Source organism: Myripristis murdjan, chromosome 3, assembly GCF_902150065.1.
Source record: "Myripristis murdjan chromosome 3, fMyrMur1.1, whole genome shotgun sequence".
Classification (NCBI taxonomy): Eukaryota; Metazoa; Chordata; class Actinopteri; order Holocentriformes; family Holocentridae; genus Myripristis; species Myripristis murdjan.
The window spans coordinates 16,738,536-16,759,875 of NC_043982.1; the positions used below are offsets into that span (position 1 = coordinate 16,738,536).

A 21,340-nucleotide genomic window follows, 5' to 3' on the forward strand; every position below is an offset into this window, starting at 1 on the left:
ACATTAATACTACCTGAGAGTCCTCTCTCTGCAGCCCAGGGTGGCCACTCCCTGAGCCTTCATCTGCTTTAGACTCAGCCTCTGGTTTCTTCATGGTCAGACCTCCACCATCATCTTCTTCATCATCATCATCCTTGTCATCTCCCCAGTCTAGCTGCAGCCCCTCATCCTCCACCTTGACCAAAGGCTGGCTCCAGTCCAGCCCTGCTGCACTGTCGTTGGCTCCCCAGGCCTCCGTAGACGCTGCTGGGGCACCCCAGTCCATGCTTCCCTGGGTGCCGTTCTGTAGGGGCTTGTTTGAATCCACGTTGGCCGTGGATGAACCTTTACTTAGGGGCGAAGAGCCAGATTTCTTGGTCACCTTGGGTATCTTGGAAAGCACCTCCAGGGCCAGGACTGGACAGCCCACCTACAGAGAAACACTTGATATTCAGACATTCCACCGACTGCTTTTTGATTTTAAATTAACAGTTTATCAGACTAAAGGAACATCTATATTAGAATAAGTATGTAAAAGGTCCTGTCTGTATTAGAAGAAGTGGACTACAGTGTGCATTCGAGTAGCAATTTTGCTGATACCCACTGTCACAATTTAAAATGAGCCCACCTTGAAGTGTGCATTGGCGGTGGTGAAGAAGAGCTTGCGTTCTATGAGGTTGATCTCATCTGCACTGCTCCTCTCAGCAGTGAGGCCCACAGTGGTTGCTGTGCCTTCTGGGGAGGCGAAGTGGCGACGGATGATGAGGGGGTGTGTCCTCAGGTAGTTATAGAAACTGAACACCACAGGGTTGCATGACTTCACCATCACATCTAACACAATAGAGAATGATAAGGCAAAGGGGGGAGAAAGAGAGAAAATGACAGTTCATTGGGATTTCTCGCCTTCTGAACTTAGGTGTCAGTGTGAGCTGTCCTGTAATATCTATTTAAACATATTTACATAACTGACCAGGGTTCTCGTCATCTTCTTTGGGAATGCGCTCAAGCAATGTGTCCAGGGCTTGGGTATAGTCCTTCATTATCCAGAAGGCAATGCTGCGGAGGAAGGGGTCAGGGTGGAGTCTGGAGCAATGGTAGCCACTTCCATCCCTGTTACAGCCCAGAACCTTCTCATAGAGGAGGCCCTGGCAGGTGGACGAGCTCTCAAAGTCAGCCTCATACAGCCTGGCTACGATCATTGCTAACTGGAGATCTTCCATCTTCTCCATCAACACCTATAAACCATGGAACAGTGGAGGACAGGAGAGTTTTATTTCTCATTTCATCAATGTAACGAATGGTGATGGAGTAATATGAGCTGGCACTGACTCAATTCTGCCACAGAAGGTTTCACAGAAATGTGGGCTATTTTCAGCTAGTGATTCCCACTGCAACTGCCACATTGGAGCTGCATCAAACAAAACTCACTCCTCAGTTCAGTTTGTGCCTATCAGGTTGTTTTGACTGTGTGTCCTGTGGCAAACCCAGGCCAAGGCAAATCATGCAGGCTGTTTATGCATCTTATCAATGAGGTTTAGACTTCTCTCATGTGATTTAAAGACTCAGAGCTGGAGAATATCCAGCTCTCTCAGAAACACTTAACCATGCTGTTAGTGACGTGGTAACATCATTTTTTTTTCTCACATGGACACAACTTCACACCTGTGATATTTCCTCATAACAAGACTATGCCAAGTTTCCGCTGTGACAGCAATGAAAATATGAAATAGACTCAACAGTTAAAAGCTTTTGTATAGTCTGTGAATATTTGAGTGTTTGAGAATTAATGTGTGTAGATGTGTGTAAATGTGTGTGTGTTTATGTATATGTGTGTTATGCACACCTCTATGGCATCTTTCAGGGAACCAGCCAATAGAAAGAAGGCAGCGGACTGTTCAAAGCGCTGCTTGCCCAATAGGGAGAAGGCATTTTTCAGAGCTGCCTTGCGCCAACGGTCTTCACTGAAATTATTCTTGAAAAACTGAGTCATCTTCTCATCATGCTGGGACCTGAGAGTAAAGAGTGTGAGAGTCAAAAGAAACATCAACTAAATACAAATGTTTTCTGCTGCATGTAGAAACAGTGTCCCACCTGAATAGGCCCCACAGGACAGCCTTCTTCTTCATGGCCAGGTAGAACAGAGCTGCATCTAATGGGTCGTTGTGTCGCTGGAACGCAGCTTTACCTAACTGATCACATACAAATATCATAAAAGTTATACAATGCATAATTTTCAGTTGTGAGTAGCTTGATCATGATTTACAAAATACTTGATGATTTAACATCTCTGAGAGATTTGTCTAAATATCAAAATGGCTAAGAGAAAATCACTACTCATACCAGTATTAATGTCTTGCTTAGCAATCTGTTCAAGACCAACACTGCTCGGTAGAGGAATAACATAATAATTATTATTATATGCTCTAACCTGAAGTCGATTCTATCACAGTTCTTAGTTAACTTAAAACCACTATGGGGCAACGTAGCTCAGGAGGTGAGCGGTTGTCTGGTAAATGGAGGGTTCCTGGTTTGATCCCCAGCTCTTCTAGAGAGTGTGTCCAAGTGTCCTTGAGCAAGACACTGAACTGAACTGAACACTGAACTGCTCCTGATGGTAGCCTCTGCCATCAGAGTGTGAATGGGTGAATGTGAAGCAAACACTGTAAGGCCCTGTGAGTGGTCAGTAGACCAGAAAAGCGCTATAGAACTGCAGTCCATTTACCATTTACTATGAAGATCACGGCATACATACATAGTTCTACAACTGGATGATATGACTGAACTCAATCTCATGGTAATCTTGAAATTTTTTATATTTCAAAACATGGTGTACATCTCATGGCTTGCACGTAAAAATAGTCAACTACATATGGAAAATATCATGTTAAATAAAATGAACTTCATCTGTTTGAACTGCATGATAAAATGTAATATTAAATATTTTCTATTAATGTCCCTTGATGAATAGATATCAGTACACTGACTTTCATTCAAGAACCAGTCAGTGATCACCACAAAAGAGCTAGTGATTGAGAAGTTAGCTTTGATGCTTTGAAATCATCTAAGGGGTGAAGTGTAGCTCTTAGCAGTAGGCTGAGATTATTTATCACCTTTCATATTTTCCTCTGACAACTGCAGCAAACCAGGATGTCTAAGTAACTACACATTTAAATATATCAAAGCTTTTCATAGCTCACTGTTTTTCAATGCAATTTGCTTGTTATTATCAATTTAGACAACATCATTTCCAATCACAGTATCATAATATCATCATTTTATATATATATATATATATATATATATATATATATTCCACTTAAGACGATTTACAATAATATTGAATTACTGCCCAGCCCTATTTGCTGCAGACATGATTTCAGTTGGTTTGTACGAACAAAATGACACAGATGGACTCTGCAGTCAGCACAGACTTGCTGGCTGAACTATTCAATTTCATCACAGTGCACAACCATATGATACTGCTCTAAAATATCACAACCGACTATGTTGCTGTGTGGAAAAGCATAACTCGTTTCCTTTTCCAGTCGAATGCATTTGTTTACAAGATCTCCAGGTCTACTCTTTCAAAATGAATTAATTCAAGTCTCGGCTTGCTGAGCTTGTTGGAGGATATTTTGACCTTTATGACTGACAAAATGGCTTCTAAAAATCTCAGATTACCTCAGCCACTGTTTCACTACAGCCACTGTTACTGTTGTCATTGTTATGTGTGGTTTCCTTAGGTTACACTGCCTGTCCAATCTTAATCTAATCTAAATAAACAAAAAATAAAAAAGCCACAGTATTTGTACACACATACATTCATATGTATAGCTGTGATTTCATTTTCTGCAAATTTGACTTTGGTCTAGTATACTACTGCTTTACTGCATGGCCTATTGTGGCTTACTGCTGAATTTAAGAACCTGCCAACAATTCAAATGAAGTGATGACATGTATGCAGCAGATGGAGAAGCAGGTTCCAGTTTTCGCAGCATTCACATACAGTAAATACATCTTTGATTAGTCTAATATGGGCCTGCTCTAAGCTTGTCGTGGTACCTTCTCCACCATCTTGCGCAGTGTGTTGATGTTGCGTATCCACCAGCCCACTCCTACGGCCCTGAGCTCAGACCACTGGGGGTCTCCTCTCTGCATGGCTGGGATCATGTTCAGCATCTCCTCCTCAGCCTCCGAATGGAAGGCCCACGCAAAGTGGCACGTTGACAGGCCTGCCACAGAGACACACAGACAGAGAAACACAAGATGTACAGAGTGTAGTAAACTCACAATCTGAATTTCTCAATCACAAAATCTGACAAAATGTGATTTTTGGTTATACAGAATGTTTTTGTGTCATAGATCACTTCAGTGCTTGTATGACATTTGGTATGTTTTACCTTGGTGGAGCAGTTGCATACGGTAAAGGGGCGGCAGAGAGGTGAGCAGACAGGTATGGAGACGCATGGCCAGCAGGTACCTCAGGCCACACTCATCGAGAGCTTCACCACCTACAGAAACACAACAGCATGGAGCTTTGACCCTTTCCGTGGTCTTTCCACAGTGAAGTGGCTCACTCTACAGAAATGGTGGCATTTCTGCAAAAAGCAAAGCCCTTTAAAAATCCAGTGTCATTCTAGTTCACATGGTTCTATTAGAGAGCAAATGTCTCTTGTCCCTGAACCCTCTTACCCTCACTGTGCTTACTTAGCACAGGAACAATCTGCTAATGTCTTCCTCTCAAAAGACTAAATAAATAGGTTGGAAAATTGAAGGAAAAAGACAAAGATAATTATGTGCCTTTGCCTTTGGTGAATGCATGCTGTGTGTGTTTATATACAGTTTAAGAACAGTAGTATAAACACTGTTGTTTATGTTAATAATCATAACCAAGAACACATAATCACGGCAAAAGGATGATTAACTTTTATTTCTATAACCTTTAGATGTCTTTAATACAACATGATCTCTTACTGAGGGCAACAAGTGATGGACTTGCAGACTTAGTGGCGGGTCAACATGCCAGAATACTTTGAACTGGTTAGTTACGTGATGCCAGCATATTCTGCACATACCTGCAACTACATATTAATAACAATATCAAAATCTTTTGATCGCTACAGATTTTAGTTTTGCTTTCCACAGAGGTCAGAGAGCAGGGTCATCTACACAATAATGCCCCTGGAGCTGGTCAGCATCAGCACTGTGTGCTATTAAACACACTGAGAGGGACAGCACATGGTGAAGCTATGTTTCACCTACAAATAAAGCATTAGGGAACACAAACAGACCTGTGTACTGCTGGTCAGTGGAGCTTGTGACCTCAGCGCTGGTGGTTGCGACAGTATCAGCCAGGGCCACCAGGAACATCTGTTCTAGCCTGGTCAACCCTGGGAGACTGGAGTGCATCAGGTGACTGGACAATACCTGGACAGTCAGAGGGAAGGGGGAGAGAAGGAGAGGAACAGAAGAAGGGAAATGATAGGAAAGAAACAGGGAAGGACAAAGGAGAACATCTGTTAGAACATCTGTATTTATATATGATGGAAAAGTTATTTTTCATAAATGCGTGCTTTCTAATGTATTACCACATTAACAAGCTAAAGTAGGCGTTCAAAACATCTGGATAGAGAGTGGAGTCCTAGGATGTAAAAATGCCATACCTAGAAAGAGTCCTCATCATGCTAAAATGAGTAATAGCCCGATTGCTGTTTTGAAACTGAACTGGAACAGGCTGCACCTGGTTTAATGCCAGACCCTGATCATATGACCACAGATTTCCATAATGCAAGGGACAGAAGCACATTCAGATTTCTAGGGTCGGCCTCTCCCAGGGTCCAGCAAAAATACCTAGACATGTTGACAACCATTACAAGAGCAAAAAGATTCTGACGCAACTGAAGAATGAAAATTAAATATTTCTGCATCCTGCCTGCACTATATATGAATAACCTGCACTGTGACAAGTTTTTCATGTGAAGCATCCAGCAGTACCTGTGCGTGCTCTGGACCAAAATAGGTAGGACCATACTGAGATAGGTTGATGACTCGAGACTTCTTCTCTGGCTTTTCACTGGCAAAGCTCACAAAATCATCGGTGGTCACTGCCTGCACCTGTTAATGAAGGACAGTGGATGTTAAACTATCAGTGGGACAGCAGATTTAACAAATTTAACGAACAAGGCCAGAACCCTCAACCTCAACCTACCTGGAAGAGGTCAGCATACTGGTCCTCTGTGCTCTTCTGGGCCCCTTCACCCTCAGCAACCTTGGTTCCCTTGGCAGCCTCCTCCACTCCCTTGTAGGATGTGTCTAGGTCAGCCGACAGGAGAGCATAGAGAGGCAGGGGAGGGATGGAGTTTATCTCTGTGTAGTCCCTGCCTCCGTCACGGCCAGCCACGATGGTGTCTTTGGCAGTACTGCCAGTCACACTGATGGTCCTGGACAGATGCCTCCTAGTGCCACCCTCCCCTGCCTCCACATCCCTCACGACAGCAACCTCTCCAGCAATGCACTTTACCAGATGGGAAAGGATGGCCTGATGGATGCAAAGTCAATGGACCATGAAAATATGTAGATTAAATAACTTTTATGTCCTCAGTGAAACAAATTTAGAGTGCACACACAATTACGGTCAACAGCCACAACATCAGGTCCTTTAGCACTTTAGAAATCATCCACAGTTATTATATATCAATTAAATGCATAGATACATATGGAATAGTTATTGTAAGGTGTGCTAATAAAGACAGAGATATTGATTTAGTGGCCCCAAATATTTTCCTGTTCCTGAGCCTGTTCAGTTAAGTGATAGCTGAAGAAATCAATCAGTTTTTGTCTCATCATATTTGAACCTGTACTCTGACAACATGACCTAGTTTAGAGAATGGGAGGTATCAGTGCCACTGGCTTTTGGATGAGTCTCATCAAATAAAAATGAACCCACCGAATACTCTCAATAATAGCTTTATGGATTTAATGAAAATGCAAAGTTGTAATACTTAAATAAATAAATACTGAAATGTATTAATTTCTTTCAATTTTATGAGTCACTGGTTGGAGCAGAAATAGACCCACCTTGGCACGTCGAACCTTGCCAAGGTCCATGAGTTCTAGCAACTGGGTGGGATGATACTGTGGCAGAGTGGGGGACAGGGAGTGAGCTGCTTCAAACAGTCCCCCCTCCTGCAATCCTGCCGGGGCACGGAGCGCCTCATCCACACCAGCTGTCCCTTCAAACACACTCTTTGACCGGGGTCTCCCTTCAAAGACAGTGGAGGACGCTGCGGTCTGACTCCCTGTGATGTTGTCAGCAGATGACAAGCTGGCATTGTCTCCATCTCCAGGCTTCTTGTCCTGGCGCCACTGGGCATACACGTGCATCTCACAGTCCATGCCCACTACCAGGATGCCGTCCCTTACCCAGGACAGGGAGACTGGTAGGGAGGGTGTACCGTCCACAGAGGACACCAGGTCTATGGAACGGAGCAGGATCCAGCGAGAGCGGATCCCCTGTTTGATGCTGCCCCCTAGAGGAAGGGTGATGACCGCCACCCCCTCCTTGCTGCTGGTCTGCTCATTAACCATGCCAGAGATGCGGCCATACATGAGGATATTGGATCCAACCCCAACGGTGAGGATGTGGGATCCATCCTCCTTGGAGAGCCAGTCTAGGTGGACATAGTGCTTGATGTTGGGGGAGCTGTGGTCTCTGGTCATGTACAGATCAGATCTGACATGGAGGAAGGAAACACGCCTTGTTACACAGTGACTCACACATACAAAAACACAAACACAGACATGCTTTAGTGGTCTCCTAACCTGCTGTAGACAAAGAGATTGGAGTCAACGCTGACTCGTGGATCCAGGGTTGTAGAAGGTCTGGTGAAGTCATCTAGGTGGAGGGTTTGCTCTAACACCCACTCTGATCCCCCAGTAGACTCACACTCGTAGATGGACACATGCATTGCGAAATCTCCTCCAGACCCCAGTGGCTGAGGAAAACACATGCACTTTGATAAAACATGCCAGACCTTATGGTTTAGAAAATAAATGGTGCACTGAGACACAGAAAAAAAGGCCAGTGCATGAATACAAGACAAAGTAATGTGAGCTCAATAAAATTCTTTGCTGCACAGTAAAAAGTTATATAACAAGTTGAACAAGAAGCTCATTGACGCTGCTATGTAGGCGCTACTTCCTGCTTGTTTGCTTTGCTGTTTGACCTGAGATTGTCCCTAGTTTATACTATCTTTCATAGGATTATTTGTTGTTTTAAATCTTTTGCTAAATCTACAGCAGTGTATGCACCTGTTGATATGAACATAGCGCCCACGATACCCCACCAGTGCCTCATCTTCCACAGACTTTTTTGAGCAACATCACACCACTGCTGCTGTCATTTGTACTTTGCAACACCTGAGAACATGGTTCCTACGCATTTTCCTTTTCAAATTCAAGACTTTTGCAGACATGGGAATGGGTTGATTTCTTCAGACTATGTAACATTTCTGACTACATACAATAATGCATCTTAATATTCTCCAACTGTATAGGTCACATCCAGTATCTATGCTATTATCAACTGTGAATTCAGTGCTGAGGGTGACCACTTCAAGTGGTCTTTTTAGAAAACTGCAAATACATGCAACAGTTTGGAGACTCAACTTTTTTCCCATACTTTTTCCATGCTTATCCAGACCTTAAAATTATGAAAATCATATTCCATACTTTTTAAAATTTTCCAAACAGTGTAGGAACCCTGTGAGATGAACTCTGACTCTTACCCAGAACATACCACAAACACCATGTGTCTTGCCTAATGGTTTTCAATGGATCTTGGCTCCTAACCCTAACCCAGTTCTTTATTCTTTATTCTTTATTTCAAGGATAGCCCATTGAGATGCACCATCTCATTTTCGAGGGGGTCCTTAGTTTAATGGTTGAGCTGGGAATTGTGTCTACTACTGTCTACTATGCTCTTGCAATGTGGTGCAGGAACTAAACTGAGAGAGACTGCATACAACCCCAGTTGTACAAAGTCCTTAGTGCGTCCAAGACCATTTTATCTACCGTGAGAGTTTAGCAGCATCATCGTCTGCTCCGTTTATGTCACCCACAAGCAGGGCAGGCAGCCAATAACACGCTGCAATATATCCACAGACACAACTGAAGAACAAACTAGAGGCCCTAGATTTTATCCCAGGAGACTAATGTAGGTTTAATTGAACCTAAGCAATTACATACTTTCCTAACTAGGACTTATTTTACAATGCATGTGAGACAATGAAAGTTTCTAGAAATATGAAACCAACCACAAAATCCCTGATGAATTCAAAGATCTCAACTCAGTTTCAATTAAACTCCATCCAGCTCCACATTCTGCACAGGCTTGGACTTGATGTGTACCCTCCCATAGTCAGTTGCAAAGCAGTAAGCCCAAAATATTTTCATTCATCATTCATCACTGGTCTCCCACCTGTCCTTGTCGTGGCTGTTTAAAGGCCACGGCCAGCCGGCCAGTGTAGGAGCAGGACACTGCTACAGGACGTCCCGACACACACACAGCGCTGTTGTTGTCCTCCTCCTCATTCAGCAGGGCCCAAGGCTCCCAGCGATAGACTCGGTTATCCTCGCTGTCCGTCTCCTCGCCCTCCACAGCACAGCGCCAAAACCGCACACGAGAGTCAGAGCAGGTAGTGACGATCAGATATGGAGCCAGACACACCGGGTAGATGGAGGAGGAACTCAGATGTCCTACAGCAAGGAGAGAGAGGTGAAGACAGGAGCACAGAGAAAACTCCTTCATGTAGTCAGCACTGTTACAGGTATTGGGCCCCTTGTTAAGGGCCACTTGTTATGTCAGTTAATCATATTAAAAAAGTCATTTATTGTTCTTAAAGGGGCAATGTGTGGCACCGGCTTATTTAACTAACTACCTACCTAAGTAAGTAAGTAAGTAAGTAAGTAAGTAAGTAAGTGAGTAAATAAATAAATAAAATCACTTCCAGCATGTTTATCCTCTATAGTAAAGAGAGAAGAAGGAGGAAACAAACACGAGAAAAGTGACTCTGCAACAGGAATAACTAAGTTTTAAGGGAAATGAAGTTGTACTGTTGGCAAACGCTAGCACAAATAACACTGCGGTCAAGACAGTAGGTAGCCTCTTTATATCAAATGAAAAGTCTCATTTGATTGTGGTAATTATATGAAAATACCACAAATACATTGTCAATTATGTACTCGTGTTTTAAAATGTTACATCTTTAATCAGGTAATAGCCTGATGGTATGGGTGTGCAAACACTGTGTGACTACCCTACCTGCAGAGGGCGTGGCCCTGGTGACCTCTACCCCATGAGGTAGGTCCAACCTTTTGCTGTACACCAGCTTGGAGCTGAGGATGAGCTTGCTGGCTGACTGCAGGTTAGCTGTAGAGGCTGACCTCGGCAAAGGGCTGATAGGTGAGCTCTCCGGTGAGGAGTCTGCATTCATCACCTGACTAGGAACCATCAGCTGGCTCTGGAAACTGTAATCTGGGACCGGTTCATCTAGACACAGAGTAACAGAACATTATAGTCAGGCTGCAGCTAAAAAGAGAAAGCTTGATGTAGATAAGGATGATTAATTTACACTTTCAAGTCTAACACTGAACAAAGGCTGTTTGTGCTCCTTTTAACCATGTGCTAGGCTAATGCCCAAAAAACCTCTAACTATGAGCATAACTGGTCATCCTTAAGTAGCCTAAACTCACCCATACAGGCCTGGACAGACTTGAGATGCAGATGCCACATCTGCAGGACAGAGTTCCTGTTGAGATCTTTCTCTATCACCACCAAGAAGAATTTCTCAGAGAATGGAGCAGGGTGGTAATCTAGAGGTGGACAAACACATCCCCACTCTCTTGTAATTGCATCAGGATCCAATTACGCTTTCAAAAATGCCAAACCTCCAAGATTCACTCATTCGTCCTCACACTGCACAAAGTAAAAGGAAACAGTACGAGACACAGTGTTAATAGAGAAGTGTACTCTACCTTCAGCGGTGGGGAAAGCAGGCATGTACGCGTCCGGCTCTTCATGTGGCTTATAACCTAGAATGAAGTCCTCTTGGAACACATGTAGCAACTGGGTGTTGGCGCCACACTGGATAGAAAGAGAAGTGGCATTGGACAAGTATCCATTTGTAAGAAGATTTCTGGGTTTCATTTCAGGGTTGATCTGAGGTGCTTGACAAAGCAGCTACTAACCTGGTTGGTGATGACATCCAACTCTATGATACATCCAGGTCTGGCAGTAGACTGCTGGCTGACAATGTTGAACACCTCACCCACCAATTTCTACACAGGCACACAGATACAAAATGGATCAGGTATCCATTTAGCCTACTTCTGCTGATACCAATGGTAAGGTTAGAAATTACTGGACATAATATTATGAACTAGCTATGAATCTGAGTGTGGGTACAGAGTAGTGTGGGTGAGTGGGTTGATCAGATATTAGAATATAATGGTGAGCACAGTGGAGGTGTTGTAAGTCTAATTCTAATTCTATCTATCTTAAGGGGTGTACACTGGCCATCCCCAATAACACTGCTGCTCTCTTCACTAACTTCCACGTCAGGCTTCTATACAGTAGCTCTCCCAAAATAAATAAGATCCAATTAGTGCTGCGGTAAATGAGAAGAGCAAAAACCAAAAATGATCACATCTCAATGAGCAGCTTGTTCCCTGTTCCTTTATAATGTGTGTATGTGTGGGTATGTGTACATGTGTGCTCTTACCGATGTCTCAGGATCTGACAGCTCATCCAGAAGTTTTCTGGCATCAACCACAGCTTGATAGAGACGCAGGTTTTTGCCATCTGATGCCACAAAACAGGCACTGGCACTGTTACAGTAGGTTCCTAAAGAACATAACATATCGGGTCATAAAAAATGTATTTATTTGCATTAATTTATTAGCAAAGTGTTGTCCTATCATCTAGTGAGTCAAATATCATACTATAGCTGTTTTGTAGATTTGTATCTTTCAGAGCATGCCAATAAATATGTTTCAAGGGACTTTGTGGGGCTCTACAGTGTAACCACTGTCCACCTAAAAATAAATTACTGAAACAAATAATAAAATAGAGAAAAAAGCACTTATGCAACTTAATAAGAGATGAATCAGCTTTTTTTTTTTTTTTTTTTTAACACATAATCTTGAAATTCTTTCTAGTGTTACTACATTTTTTGAGCACTTGCTCCTGGGGGAAAAATGTCACAGCAGCGACTTGTTCTGTTACAAAATAAGATTTACCTAAGTGACTAAGTAGGTTTGCTTATATAATATCCCAAGATAACAGGACTTGGAGCAAAAGCTGGGGCAATTCAACAGAAATGACACTTTGCTTCAAAATCAACCTCTTGACAATTATTTACCCTTTGCAAGAATATTCCTGCATTTGTCACTGTCATAAAGCACTGAGGTTAAACATTACATCCGTAACAAAAAGATGTGGTTTCCATGACCACAGTGTATATGTGTGTTTACCAAGTACAGAGCTGGGTACTAGCGTGGGAAGCCAAGCCACATTGCTAAAGGCAGAGGTGTGCAGAGAGTTGATGCGGGCCAGTTCAGAGACCCCTCCAGTGCAGGACAGGGGTCCAATGTGGTCCACCCTCCATAGGATCAGCTCGCTGTAGATGGCGTTAGGGTCGTGGAAAGTCCTTGTAGCTGCATTACGAAGTTGTTTCCTAGAAATGCAAAAATAATGCTGGATTAGAAGTCACATCTCCACCAGGGGTCAAAATAACTGCATCTCTTGAAAGCACTGTCAGCTGTGTTTGCATAGACAGAAATTCCAGGGAAGGCATCAGTTCATCTCCTCTTTGCCGAGTTCCTCTGTCTAAAGGTTCCAGTAGACTGAGAGCAACAGCAGAATTGGAGCATCCCTGAACTGTTCAACATGGCAATACAAGCACCAGTCTGTATACTCTGACACTCATGATGCATTCAATCAATTGCATCAAGGGCAGGAGGTGAGCTGCTTGATGAAAATTGTGTCAGGCTGAAAACTGGAAGGTCCACACTCAGCATATTGCCAAAAAAAAAAAAAAAGTTTTATTTCAAACAAAACACACATTCCACCTTCATGAGCTTATTAGTTTTTTTCCCCATATGAACTGAAAAAAAAGATTTGTCACAATGATATTTGAGGACATGTGAAATACAGAATGACATAGTATTTTGGAGGTATGACAAGCCAACCAAAGCAAACAAATTAAGGAAAGTCAATCCCAGAAACAACTAGAAATTAAAGCTGCAAGCAGCGTTGGACGGGCCCTCGCACCCGTGCTGCCGCGTGCCCACTTGTGCCCGGTGGCTTTGGCATTAAGCACACACACACACACACACACACACACACACAAACACACACACAGAGTTGTTACTGCTCCTTCCCAATGAGTGTGCATTGGGAGAAGGCTGCAGGCAGCTACTTTGAGTCAGAGGAGTGGAGGAGGGGAGGGAGAACAGTGCAGAGCAGAGAAACCAGAGTCCAAACCTGTTGAACAACTCTTCAGTGGCCACAAACTTTTTCCAATCCACACTATGATATATAGTTTCGTAGGAATATGCGTCCTCTTTCCATCGGCATAGGTTTGAAAGCTGTCAGACTTGTACTGTTGTCACCAGGGGCCTAATTAGTGCCCATTGTCAGGGCAAATGCCTGTTTATTCACAGCAGGCACACCAGGGTCCATGGGAAAAAGTGGAGGCGTTGTTTGTGGACACTCAGACTTTGCGTCCTTCTGAAATCCTAACGTATTCCTTCAGAACTTTTGTTAAGCACTATGTCCTCTGTCATCTATTAAATTATCAAGCCGATAAAATTAACACCCTGGGAGGTTATAGATTTTATGCAAAGCGAAAATTTGGGCGAAAACGTGACTTTCAAATGCAAATTGCGGACTTCCTGTTGGTTTTAGGTGGGGGGCACGAGCACGAAAAATGTCGGGCTTGATGAGATCTACGTTTCGGCGCTGGTTTGGTCTTTCTATCACATTCCTGTGGGCCGCAGGGGCTGCCTTTGCGTCCCTAGGTGGCGCTACCGAGCCCATTTTTGCTCCGGGGGGTTCCGATTTTTGATTTTATCGAATTTTTCGCCAGACCTGGTGTGCGTGCTGAATTTGGTGAGTTTTTGAGCATGTTTAGGGGGTCAAATTAAGGTCGAATGACACGTAAGTATAATAAGAAAGAAACGGTACAAATACAATAGGGCTTCGCACTGGGACAGAGCTCGGGCCCTAATAAGAAAGAAACGGGACAAATACAATAGGGCCCTCTTCCAGAGAGGCGAGGGCCCTAACAAGGGAACATGTGACAGACTGACATAAAGCATACAACCCATCATATGACACTGATAACCAATTGTATGTGACAATACAAGTGATTTGTTTTGAGAGAAGTCTGACAATGTCAACTTCCCAGCCTGCTCGCACTGCAGTGCTCAAAGTAGAGGATGTGGTCCTGCCATTTCCTAAATAAAACTGCACCATTTTCTTTTTCTCATGGAGTATAGTATCAATTCCATACCTGGAAAGCGCTTTTGGTGGGGGCAGGGAAGGCAGCTGTTCTCCTTCCAGGCTGCCTGGAGCTGAGGGAGGGGTGAGCAGGGCGTTATGGTGAGAGGATGTGAGCAGCAGCGGCAGCACTGTGTGGCAGGCTTGGTCGTTCAGATGGAAGCGGTGGCCACAGTACCGGAACTTGTGAGACACGGTCAGTACGTTGGAGAAGGCAGAGCGCTCAGCGAAAGTCACTGCCCACTGGAGACAGAAGGAGCCGACATTAACTTCACTGAGGGATGTGAAGATAGCAAGGAACACTTAAATTCAGTCGTGTGGTTATAAATAGTAGTACTAGTCTGACGTTTCATGGGCTTAAGGAGGATTAAAGGAATGCATCATGCTTTGAGGATATTGGCCCATTGGTCATATTTTCTCATTATGTGATGGGGACATACAGTATACAATAAAAACATTCATGTGTCCCTAGTGCATCCTTTGCTCAGGCGCTCCATACTAACTCATTAGCAAGCACTGTTGAGCAACAGAACGTTGACTGACATTATCTAAAAAGTGAAGAAATGAGAAATTAAACCTGCTTACATCAGCTTTATTGATGTTAGCAATATTTTGTTTGAAAAATAAATAATCAGTTCTAAAAATCTAAAGACTGTTTACAGTATTAATGATCTTTAGATTCTTGTGCAAATTACTAATGTGCAAATTACTGAAAATTATTGATTAGTCACAGTTACTATTATTTCTCTCAAAAGTAACTGAATTACTTTAGAAATGAATGAACATAAAAGTAATTGGTTACTAGGGAAAATAACTTATGCATTATTTCTAAATATCTGCTTCAATTCTCTTATTAATGCAAATATAGCTATACTGTTTTAGTGTTACTGTGGACAAGAAAATGGTCAAATTTTATCTGTCATTGTACCCATTATAAGTGCCAGTCACAGCAGTGTCAGTAGCACTTGGAAGCGTGTTCAGTTTATGAAGTTGCAATCGAAAGTGGTGAGTAGTTTTTTTTTTTTTTTTACTGTATGGACTACAGGCTGTTTGAAATGAAAGTGCTTGTTACCTTCAGCAGACAGGAGGCAGACTCACCTCATCTCATAAATTATTCTTCCCTGCTGAGAATCCATATCTTTCAAAAACTAACAGCTTGATAGGGAAGACACAGTTGATTTTCCAGGTTTCTGGATGATCTCCTTGATAACCTGCCCACCTCCGTCTCCTCAGCACTTTCCACCTGTTTCCTCAGCATTTTAATAATCCAACCTGCTGCACTAGACCATATAAACGCAAGCCATTCATATGCAGTAATTTTGATTCCTTGTTTGATGTGATTTTTGATGTGTTAAATTTGTCATAACTCCAATAAAGTCCCATATTCAAGTAACAGAAGTAAGTTGATTTTTATTTGACTAATGTGTTACTTACTGTTGTAGTAGTATCTGTACTGCAATAACTGTACAAACAAAGTTACTGCCAGCATTGACCATTAACAAAACTTTAATCAATTTTATTCCCTCAAAGCAAGTCATCTTAAGGCCCGAATACATGGTACACAAAAATCAGCCAAAATTGCCATATTGCCTTCGTTGTGCACAAGAATTAATATCTTCACTTGTCTAAAACAAAAGAAGCAAAATTCACTTTAGTTGCCTAGATACTACTTTCACTGTGCATCACATGTGCTAGGTGTCCTGCTGTCACAACCACACACATGAAATCACAGAAATAAAATAAAATAAAAAAAAAACTATCACAGATCATCGCCAGATCCTTCCTCAAATATCTGAACTCACAACTCTTGTCTAACTACAGTACAAAAGAAAAAATAAAAAGCTCTGATATATTATGAACTTTAATAATATATATTCACCAGTGATACCACCTCTGGCACTCACATTCTTACAGGGAGAATGTCTCTTTGTTTCTGTTTAGAGTTGACTGTGACATTGTGCTAATCCTTAAGATCAAACAGCCAAAATCTGATTTTCTTCCATCTTATATGTGATGCAACAACACTGCAACAAACACTCCAAAGCTGAGCTGATCTCAACTCTGTAGAAACTTACCACTGGTCTGCATGTGCCTGTGTGCCAGTGCTTAACAAATTTCACGAGATCGCACTTCACTCGCCACTGCACCACAGCAGAGCTCCCAGATAGTGCGCTTATCACCCTCCTCTCACAGAAAGTGAATGACACACTTGCAAAGTTACGTATGGTGTACCAGAGCAAATGATCTCTCAGGGATACATGGATGATTCTGGCATTCTCACAATAATAAGTAAGTTGACTGAGGGCCAGTCTCCTCAAAAAGTGGCAATTTACATTAAGAAGTAGCCCTTTTTTCAAGCAATCTGTCACCTGGTTAAGAGATCCATCAACATGCTTGGAGACCATCATGACGGCAGGACCGATGCCAGGGTAGGGGGTGAGAGAGGGTCCCAGGGCAGGCGAACCCAGACCAGCAGAGGCTGAGGCAGAATGGGCAACACGGTGGGCCCCCCTCCCCTGCTCCCCGGCCCCGGGACTCTCCCCTTCAGTCAAAGTGCAGGCGTACATCAGAATGTTTTTACTCAGTGAGTTGGCATCGCCTGTAGGAAACGCTACTGGAATACGAGAGGAGAAGGACACCTGGAAAGGGAGTGAGAGAGGAAAAAAATAAAAAATTAACCACTGGAAGAACAAGTACAGAATGTGTCCACTCACACAGTGCAATACAGACCTGATTCATTAGCAATTTATATGAATGTGATCTAAGCTCTCTAGTTGATCAGCAGCCTTCATTCCCTCTATGGTGAACATAGAGGGCTTCCTATTCAATGCTGGTGACTGAACTATTAGCAAACATACCTTATAGCATATTAACAGTATACACTACCATATATACTGTGTGTAAAGTATATACACACACACACACACACACTTGTGCTTATACAGTGGCAGACCATGTAGAATTACAGAGTGGGGTCGTCGAGTGCTGAGGTGCATCACCAAGCACAATGCCAAATGTTGGATGGAGAGGTGTAAAGCACGCCGCCACGGGACTCTGGAGAAGTGGAAACCCATACGCAAATCTGATATACGACCATATATGTAAACTACATATTAAGTATATATGTCCATGTATGTCTCATACATATATGATAATTATATAGGTATATATGACAAATATATTTTAAAATATAGCAAAAATGGCCACTTTCAAATATGTTCCATATATTTTTCCAGATATCCACATATATGGCAAATATATTTCTATTGCATAAATGTTAATACATGACTTAGTCATATACTGTTAATCATATTAAGGATCCAAATCATACTTGCCAACATTGGGTTGTGAAAAATAGAGAGATTTTTTTTTCCTTTGAATGTGCTTGCCACACTTGTGACCGCGTGGACATGTGATAAACCAGCAGCCCTATGCTGTTTGTAGGTTGTGTAGTGTTGTTGCACTTGGCCAGGTGGGGAGTTGAACCCTGGTCTCCTGAATGGCAGATATAGACACTATCCACTGTGCCACTGGGGCTTGTGTGGCCTGTGCCACAAACGAGGCTCTATAAAGCACACAGCATGAGTGACAGTGGTGCTTGGGAAAGAGTCGCCTAAAAGTAGTGGTCAAACAAATGCTTTTATCTCAATGACAGTAAGGTCTGCCACTGTATAAGCACAAGTGTGTGTGTGTGTGTGTGTGTGTGTGTGTGTGTGTGTGTGTGTGTGTGTGTGTGTGTGTATATATATATATATATACTGTAAGTAATATGTGGCAGAGGTATGTGCAAAACAAATACATCTGCCACATATTCACACTTAGTTCTTAATATATGTGGAAAATAAATAATGTAATCCAGTATATGCACATATGTTACCTTATGTCAGAGACCAAATATTTACTCTACATATTTGCACACATATCCTGAAATATATGTGCTAAACAAATATATCTGCCACATATTCACACTTAAAGTTCTTAATATATGTGGAAAATAAATAATGCAATCCAGTATATGCACATATATGTTATCTTATGCCAGAGACCAAATATTTACACCACATATTTGCACACATATCCTGAAATATATGTCCAAATATGTGAACATATATGTCCCAATATTCAAAATATATGTTCATATATGGCCATATATCAGATTTGCGTATGGGAACATGTTCTGTGGAGTGATGAATCATGCCTATCTGGCAGTCTGATGGTCGATTCTATGCTATGATGAACTAGAACAGAGATTGCGAGCAATGACCTCTCGTACAATATCATCATGACTCGTACAACATGAATGGGCAAAAATTCCCACAGACACACTCCACAATCTTGTAGAAAGCCTTCCAAGAAGAGTGGAAGCTGTTATTGCTGCAAAGGGGGACCAACTCCATATTAATGCTTACAGATTTAGAATGGGATGTCATAAACGCTCCTGTAGGTGTAATGTTTAGGTGGCTCAATACTTTTGTCCATATGGTGTATGTTTGCATTTGCCAGCTTATGCTCACCTGAACCTGTCTGAAGATGCCCTGGATATACTCGTCCAAGTACTTGACATGCCAAACCAGGAAAGAGCCGTCAGAAGGGTGGATGGTGAACAGCATGTCGGGGCTCTTGTTCCACTCTATGGTCAATGTCTCCATCTTCCTCTCCAGCAGCATGGAGGGCAGGGGCATGCTGGAGCTGGATCCAGGGGAAGAGGCCTTGGTGCTCCCCTGCTCCCCTGGTTCGCCCTCCTCACCGTGCTCCGAGGAGGCCTTGTCAGACATCTCATCCAGGTCTAAAAAGCAAGAGAACAATGTGCTTTTTCACTACGATGTTTTAAGTTCAAGTGTTTTAAGAAACCTGTGTTGGCGTGGTTGAGGGTCATACCAAAGTCAAACTTCATGGGGGAGCTCTCTGTGTCCAGGGGGTCCTCAGTAGTCTGGTCCAGCTGCTGTTCTGACAGTTTACGGAGCTGAAGCATGAAGAGATCCATGGAGGAAGTGAAGCTGAGGTCCTTATTGTTGAGCCAGTGGACCACAAAGCCTCCACCACCTGTCCCATCCTCTGGGCTGAACACTGCAGAGTCAGCCAGCACTGATGGGATATCTGATAGAGGGAGGAAAGAGGTATGGATGGATGAAGGAAGAAACAGAGTAAAATATTCTTCAATCTTAGGCTACAATCATAGCTGCACTGAAGGCACTGGTCTCTGATGTAAGTTCATTTATTTCCAGTGACAACACCCATTACTGCTGAATCATTCTGCTGCATTACAATTAGGATGATTATGTGTTAAATTTTTCTCTAATTATGCATGCATAAAATTAAACAAACATTTGTTTGCACTGTTTTTTTGGCAGCTTTCCATCTAGTTTTTGTGATGAAGTCATTTCATTAGCAAATTCTGATTAACATAAAAAAAAGCATGTTATGAAATAAGCAGATCCAATTGCTCTGATCTTAAAATGACTGTGACTGTGGCATGAGAAAGAGAGAGTCAATAATCATGTGGGCTTAGAGATGTGCCTGAAATGCTGCTTAGCTTGTTTGAACAAACAATACCATACCTGTGTTTGGGTTAATACTGGCTGAGATGTGGAAGTGACACAGGGCATTGGCATGGTGTGCGATGTGGCGGTGTGTGTGTGTGTCCTGTGTGCCCAGCTGAGAGGGCAACAGCTCAGTGTGAGCCACCAGAGCAGAGGACCGTCGCCGCCCTCGGCGCAGATGCTTCAGGTGGTGGATTGACTAGTCAGAAAAAAACAGATTGGACAGAAAGAGAGCAGATTATTTTTTATTACTTCATCAAGAATATAAAGTTGATTTCTGGTTTGGCACAAACCACCGAGAGTAAGTGTACCTCCAGAGCATGTTGAATCTTGTCCTTATTGCCTGCCAGGCCAGGCAGGCTGGAGCTGAAGGATTGTGAGTTCTCAGATATCTGTCCCCCAAGCAAGCTGTCCTCTGGCAGAAGGGTCTCTGACCACAGCCGACACACACCGTCCTCACAGGATGTCAGCAGCACATTACAAACCGAACCCCTGGGAGGATAAGAGTACAATGTGCTGTAGTAAACAACTGAAGAGTTACTACTAATGATTACTTTGTTATTTATTAATCCGTCCAGTATTTTGTTGAGAAAAAAATGTTGTTATGACGAAACTACATTTCAAGATACAAGTTATGGTTATTGGTAACTACAGTTTTTTAAATGCTGTATCTGTAATTTGGTAAGGAATTTTGACATCAGTAAAGCAGCATAAATCAAGATATCATTGCTATACAATCAATGCAAGCTAGCTAACTGTCAGAAAAGTGGGCTAGCATACCCATGACTAACATTTGACATACTTTTGCACCATCATGTGCATGTAGTTGTGCAATCAAGGATCTTTTCCGTTCAGCAGTTACTGCTGTGGTGTGTCACTTAAACTTTGCACAGTGAACAACCACTGAGCTGAGTTTCTGTGGACACCTCAACGGTCAAACTTTTTGCAGGAATACACTAGTGTTACCATCCTGTAAAACCTGGGAGATCCCTACAACATCTGTGAAACTCAGATACAAAATACAGAGCATACAGTAATTCAACACCAGTTATTTGCACAGAATGTCAAACATATCATATAATATTAACGTACCATTTAGTATCAGTTACATGACTTGATAAATACCATTCTTTTTGCACACCTTCTTTTTTAACAAGATGTGATTGCTTTACAAGCTCAATATATGTCAACTAAAATGTTCAGTGACACTTTTTTTTTACACATAGATGAATCAAAGCTTAGAAACATTTACAGCACTGTA

At 42.5% G+C, this 21,340-nt stretch overlaps 1 protein-coding gene across 12 annotated transcripts in view; it reads right to left on the reverse strand.

Annotated features, from left to right (window-relative positions):
- Window positions 1-21,340, reverse strand: part of dmxl2 (Dmx-like 2) — a 51,628-nt gene that overhangs the window by 16,856 nt on the left and 13,432 nt on the right. For all 12 annotated transcript variants that reach the window (XM_030046045.1, XM_030046106.1, XM_030046097.1 and 9 more), the window contains exons 8-32: window positions 20,391-20,571; window positions 20,098-20,278; window positions 19,418-19,636; window positions 19,054-19,325; window positions 16,909-17,178; window positions 14,553-14,782; window positions 12,511-12,713; window positions 11,760-11,881; window positions 11,227-11,316; window positions 11,014-11,122; window positions 10,732-10,851; window positions 10,301-10,528; window positions 9,458-9,735; window positions 7,801-7,973; window positions 7,057-7,711; window positions 6,188-6,517; window positions 5,974-6,093; window positions 5,271-5,406; window positions 4,380-4,490; window positions 4,042-4,211; window positions 2,071-2,168; window positions 1,823-1,988; window positions 950-1,214; window positions 608-810; window positions 14-409 (exon numbers count right to left, since the gene is read on the reverse strand). In XM_030046045.1, the coding sequence (XP_029901905.1) occupies window positions 14-409; window positions 608-810; window positions 950-1,214; window positions 1,823-1,988; window positions 2,071-2,168; window positions 4,042-4,211; window positions 4,380-4,490; window positions 5,271-5,406; window positions 5,974-6,093; window positions 6,188-6,517; window positions 7,057-7,711; window positions 7,801-7,973; window positions 9,458-9,735; window positions 10,301-10,528; window positions 10,732-10,851; window positions 11,014-11,122; window positions 11,227-11,316; window positions 11,760-11,881; window positions 12,511-12,713; window positions 14,553-14,782; window positions 16,909-17,178; window positions 19,054-19,325; window positions 19,418-19,636; window positions 20,098-20,278; window positions 20,391-20,571 (5,326 nt within the window). The remainder of the gene's footprint in view (window positions 1-13; window positions 410-607; window positions 811-949; window positions 1,215-1,822; window positions 1,989-2,070; window positions 2,169-4,041; window positions 4,212-4,379; window positions 4,491-5,270; window positions 5,407-5,973; window positions 6,094-6,187; window positions 6,518-7,056; window positions 7,712-7,800; window positions 7,974-9,457; window positions 9,736-10,300; window positions 10,529-10,731; window positions 10,852-11,013; window positions 11,123-11,226; window positions 11,317-11,759; window positions 11,882-12,510; window positions 12,714-14,552; window positions 14,783-16,908; window positions 17,179-19,053; window positions 19,326-19,417; window positions 19,637-20,097; window positions 20,279-20,390; window positions 20,572-21,340) is intronic.